This window comes from Alligator sinensis, unplaced genomic scaffold (assembly GCF_000455745.1).
Source record: "Alligator sinensis unplaced genomic scaffold, ASM45574v1 scaffold253_1, whole genome shotgun sequence".
Taxonomy (NCBI): Eukaryota; Metazoa; Chordata; order Crocodylia; family Alligatoridae; genus Alligator; species Alligator sinensis.
In genome coordinates, this window is record NW_005842147.1 from 230,465 (window position 1) to 236,488 (window position 6,024).

The 6,024-nt window shown below is 42.1% G+C and overlaps 1 protein-coding gene across 1 annotated transcript in view; it reads right to left on the bottom strand.

The window, feature by feature from the left end:
- The window catches only part of ELOVL2 (ELOVL fatty acid elongase 2), a 72,491-nt gene extending 66,473 nt beyond the window's left edge, over positions 1 to 6,018 (bottom strand). The window contains exon 1 of the mRNA XM_006025429.1: positions 5,985 to 6,018. Coding sequence (XP_006025491.1) covers positions 5,985 to 5,987 — 3 coding nt within the window. The 5' untranslated portion in view covers positions 5,988 to 6,018. The remainder of the gene's footprint in view (positions 1 to 5,984) is intronic.
- Positions 6,019 to 6,024: the final 6 nt, after the last annotated feature.

Here is a 6,024-nt window from a genome sequence, read left to right on the forward strand (position 1 = left end):
AGAGGAGAATTTCTCTTCTTGTCTTTTGGTGGACTCTAGGAAGGTTACAAATAAGCAATAATCATAGTCAATAAAAGCACAACCAAGCTGCATGTCTCTGACCTCCTAATCTCCCATTTCTTTTGTTCCTTTGCAAACTAATCCCTGATTTGGAGTTAACAAGTATTACTTTGTCATTGACCACATATTTTAGAATTGAACTGTATGAGATTTATTCATTAATTCCAAATGCATAGCAACAGCTCCAGTTTTAAATCAGCTTTGTATGCAGAGATTAATATGACCACTTGTATAGTGGGACATGACTTAAAGAAACATTAGGTCAAAATCATGCCTGGATATGACTTCACTGATATCACTGTGCTTGTACAAAGGGATAAAATAGCCTATCAAATTTATGCAAGATCAGATTATACTGCCATCTATTCTTCTGGGTCCCCTGCCCCGCAAGTGTTTCATTTTTTTCCCTCCTGGTAAAATGAGTGAGTGCTTGAAAATAATTTTCCTTTCACAGTGGCAAAATCAAGAGAAACTCTACAGAAGCAAATTTAGATAAGGTTAGGGTCTTAGTACAAATTAGGAATTTTTTTTTCTTCCTGTCCTCATGCATTTCTATAATGGTGCAAGAATTTGAGCTAAAGAAACAATGGATCTTCACAGACCTCAGAGAAACCTGCTGAAAACCAGATGCATCACAGATGTTTTCAGGCTCCTTTCAGTGGCTCATTCTGCTTTTTGCAGTATTCTTCAGCAGATGTGATATAAATAAAAAGTTAGTGCTGGCAGCTCCAGTTAGTCATGCTTCGTTCTTTTTTTTTTCTTTTTTTGTGAATAACCTGACAGTTATTCATTTAAACATATTCTAATCTTCTATGGAAGATGTGACGCCTATCTTCTATGGAAGATGTGATGCACCATTGTTTTGCTCTATATGCAGTCATTTACACTAGTCATATATAGGGATGAAAATGCTATCTGGGGTGGTTGCTTTTTTAGAACCACTTTATGAATGTGTTCATGTATACTGGAGTATCATGAAATCCAGGGTGTCAGGGCAAGGTGGCATTCTGTTCTAGTCACTAACCTCTCTATATTCTTTTCTCAAATTTTAAAATAAAATTAAAGGTTAAATTTTGGCCACCCAAAGGCAGAACAACAAACTGGGCTAAATTCTGGTCTGTGTGCACATGAGTAGAGTAAATAGTCTCTAGAACAGATCTTAAATATAGTGCTGATTCTGCTATCAGTTGGATTTCAAAAGCAGGTGAGGTCTAAAATATAGTGTCTGTAAAGCTCAAAAAGGAATGTCCATACCCAGCCATTTTTATGTGCACTCATCAGTAGTCCAAAGCCACTGTACATTCTGAAGGTAAATATTTTCAAAGTTACATTAGTACTATTTATTGATTGGTATAGGTTTGATATGTGGTCTTAGACTTTGGATGGAAGGACTGGCAAGGCTGACTGCCACATCAGATCTGACATGGCCTGAAAGTAATCTCTGACAGTGAGTTCTTTGTCACTAGTGGATTTGTGCCAGGTTGGTTTCTGTTTGCACACAGTATCAATAGATAAGATGACTAGTGCCTGGAACTATAGCAAGTTATATGACCTGAGGACTTGATCTAGTTTATTCTCTATTTCATAGCAAGATGCAAAGGTGTATTTTACTTCCTCAACATGGGGGGACTGGACACATATTTCCATACACCGTGGGTCCAATTCTGCTTTAACACCCGTGTAACACCATAGAGAAGTTGATGAGAACTTCTGTTCAGAACAGGCTTGGACTCCATTGCTCCAATAAATAGGACACCTACCAGAATCTGGCTGCCAGTACTAATGATTACACCAGGATAAAATGAACAATGTTTTAGTGCTCACTATCTTCTGGGCAATGATCCATCTCCACCATCAAATTGGCTTCTACATAGATAGCTATGGCAGAACACTCTAACTTGGCTCTGGGTCACTACTGTTTATCCAATGCCAAACTTGGATTAAGACATGTTCACACTTCCTATTTAGCTGAAGCTTGCATCACTGCATCCTTAGCAAAGTATGTATCAAAGTGCAGGTTACATAAATATGTATCTAGCAAATGTGGTGACATTCCTTTGAAGGAGCTCTTTTCTCTTTGCCTTCAAAGGTAGAGACCTGAAGTATTTTTTCCTTGTAAAATCCTGTTTCAGTTAATGGGTTAGGCTCATCCATTTATCTCTAATAAATTTGTTCCAACAGAAATCTTTATTGTGGCAAAACTTTTAGTTGTGATCCTGCTTCTTCTGTAGATGCATTTTTCTTCCAACTCTTGCTAAAGAAGCAAGCCATCGCTATTTTCATTGTATCCTGTAACACCCTTAAGCTTGGTATAGGCCTACGGGGTCCTTTTCAGTTGTATGTTCCCAGCAATACTTCTAAATATCTTGAGAGATTACAGTATTTGGGGATTTTTTTTCCTTCCCATTTCTGTCAGGCTATTATTCTTTCTTCTTCACTGCAAGAAGTTCTACATGACAAAATGTGTAAAAATGGAGCATTGTATTCAGTAGCAGCCGATTGATTGTTCCAAGTGCAGAATAGTCCAAATTTGCTAACACATGCATATGCAATTCTGACCTTGTATCTATTGCTGCCAATTGTCCTAGAACAATTCTGAGGTTAACCAACTGTTCTGTGACTTGGAAATAAAAAATTTAGGATAGGCCTTGGATATTGATTCCATAAGGATAAATCCAAAGTTATTTCACTGAATGTGATGGAGCTGACCTGGAATCAGCCTTTAAAGAACATTTTGACTGCCTCAGGAAGCTGTATTTCAATCTAGCTAGAAAATCCCAGAGGTAATTCTGTGACCTGATTCATCAATTCTGAAAACCTGCCTTCTAATTGTATCATTACCTTCATGTGTCAACCATTTGTGCTACACAATGTCTTATGGGACACTGGAATCCCTTAGATCATTGCCATAATCTAACTAATGCAATCCTGAGATGGGATCCTTGCTAAGCTTTACACAGTTTACAGTAACTTACTGTTAATTATTCTAATTTCAGATTCAGGTTGTAAAGCAGACAGCTTCATCTCCTTGTAGATCTTGCTAATTTTCTAAAGTAGAAATTACAAATACATTGAATAAAGCAACTGACTTCTAGACATAGATGTTGCTCCAAGATAAGCCCACACCAAACACTTTCACATGTGTATAATGCAACTCTATTGGAGGCTGACAATCACACTAGCAAAAGTGTGTAATGCTATAGTGATTCAAACCCAGGTTTCTGTGCACCTCTACCTGAAAATGTAGCTGTTAAAGACTATGACAATTTTCTGTTGGCTGTGTCGGGAGCAAGGTTAGGTTAAACAGCTCCTTTTAGAATACTTATTTCTTAGAATAGTGTGGTATTCTATGGTAACAGTGGGTTTTCAGCTATGCCTGGTATTAGCAAGCCTGCTGCACTTGGCATTCTTCAAGAGAATACTCTGTAGTATCATCTCTTCCACTGTTCCTTTCCACGTTTTCCTAGATTTGGGACAGGCACAATCAGACATTTAAGAGATTGAATGAATCAGACAGGTGAAGGATAACTTCAGTGTCTATCTTTCCCCAACCTCACCTGCCCTCCCACTGGCTTTTTTTTAAACGGTAAAATGGGTAGCTCCTTAAACCCTGTAAGTGGAAAACTACATTAGAACTGTCCATCTTGAATCATAACAGTTTGGTCACCCACCCTGAAATCAGCTATCTTTCTCTGGATATTGTGCAGCTGAAATGTTGAGTTTTCACACTATTTTTATGTGTGAGGAATGGCCAGATGGCTCTTAAATCAGAATATACATCCCAGTTTAAGAGGAGGAATGGTCTTGTTGCTAAACCACGTGGCTGAAAACAGAAAATCTGTTCCAAAACCTGCTTCCCATCTCTGATGAAACCTTAGATTAATTACTAAACTTTTCCATGACTTGCTCTTCTCAGCTGCAAAATGGGAGTAATGCTCCTCTGCCTCACAGGATTACTATGAGGTTTAATTCAGTTTAATCCACTATGTATTGTGGAAGCAACTACCAGCACAAGGATATTTTTAAAAATCTTCTCCCATTTGCAGTCTGACTGCCTGAAGCACTGCTTTTAAAGGTCTCAGGCTCTTGTATCACTCAGATAAATAAAATTCCATTATTTATATTCATCATATGGAAAAGCAGTGCACCACTTAAGATTCATTATATGTGCAAGCACTTCTATTAACTTACCTTCAGGAATATTCCATTTGTGCATATGATCCTAAAATATTTAGAAATAAATCAAATACAGACAGAAAATCAAGAGGAATTTCAATTCCAAGTGCCTAATACCTTACAAAATCAAGCTGTTGGTTTTCTGGCTTTGTATTTGGCTTATGGCGAGTGCTGGAAAATCCTAGTAAGAGGAACTGAGCCTATGCATTAATATATTAACCTTTCCTTCTATATAAAAGTAACCACATGTAGTAGATATGCCTGGCTGTTATGTGTTTCCTCTCTCCTTCCTCCCTTGAAAAGGCTGCAATATGACTGTAAAGTTGTTGAAATGTTCAACCAATTAAATTAAACACTAAAAGGAGACAGATAAAATGTCAGGGAAAGGTGCTGCAGTTCCCAAGGATCTCAATCATTGCATTCAGGAGCATTGTTAGATTTCCTAAGAAGGAAAGACAATTGTTCCCAAAACAGTCTAAGTTTTACAGGTTACAGGCTCTGAGGTAGAAAGCTAATACTGACATTGAAATCCAGCTTGTTTATTCCTAAACAAGAAACAATTATTTTCCATTTTGATGGGTTGAGCCTCATAACTAAGAGCAAACTAACAATCTTGTAATGCCTCTCTAGTGGAGACTTCCTTCCCATTTTTGTTTCAAGTTCTGTAGCCCTTCCATAAACCTCTGAAAGGTCCCTACTCCCGTGATTCTCGGCCATGGTGCTGCAGCACCTTAGGGTGCCTTAAGATTGTTTTAAGGGTGCCATGAGGTATTAGGCAACATGAGCATTGTTAGGGCTGGAAACACCTGCATGTGATTCACAAGATACAACCAGAGACTCCAAATAGGGATCTGTAGCATCAGCAACCTTCTGACCCACTTTCTGAGCTCTTTGCAACAGAGGAATTGCTCTATTTTTTTCTGTAGTTGAGAAACAAGTGAAAGCTAGGAGCGGGCACTTTCCAAAGGGTGTCTTAAATCTAACAAGGTGTGTTGAGGTCTACTGTCTGCTACTGCCACTCTAGCTTTTAACTCCTGCTTGCCTAAACCCTAAGGGAAGGCTTACCTCCCACCCTCCCAGCCAAAGGGTGCCACAAGCTAGCTCAGGTGCTCTCTTCCACCAAAGCGAATGGCACCCCCGAAAGGCTGCCAAGAGGAATACAGGGGAGCTCCCCAGCCAGCATCCTTCTCTTGGGGCGAGGCTGGTGGTGTCCAGGTTTGGCAGAAGCACAGCTAGGGCAGTGCCCCCACAGCTGAGCCTCATGCATTGGCTCTGCCTTGTGTACTGCCTGGTGCCCTCTCTCTTGGCGGGGCAGCCTCTTGGTGGGCACGGGACAGCTGGGGAAGCTCCCCGAGCCCTGAGTTCACCTGGCCGCTGATACCTGGGGGGTACCCTCGATACCCCCGCTCCCCTCCCGGGGCTGGGCGGGGGGAGCTGTACGTATTCCCCCTGCAGTTCCTTCTGGCTGAGGCCAAGCTGCCAGGGCTAAGCCGGTGTCATGCCAGGGCAAGGTGGCGGCCCGAGGCTGGCAGTCCGGTTCACTCCCGGGGCGGTGGCGCAAGGCTGGTCTTGGGGGGAGGCGGAGCGGACCCCGGGGCAGCCCCAGGCCGCGGGCGGGGGGGGGGAGCTGACCCTGCCAGCCCGCGGGGGCACAGCTGGGGATGCCCTGCCTGGGGCAGAGGGCTGAGGCCAGGCCGCCTCGTGCCTCGCAAGGGCGCGCGGCGCAGGGGCGGCCCCCGGGGACTCACCATGTGGCCGGGGTGCGCGGGCGGCGGGCGCGATGCGCTG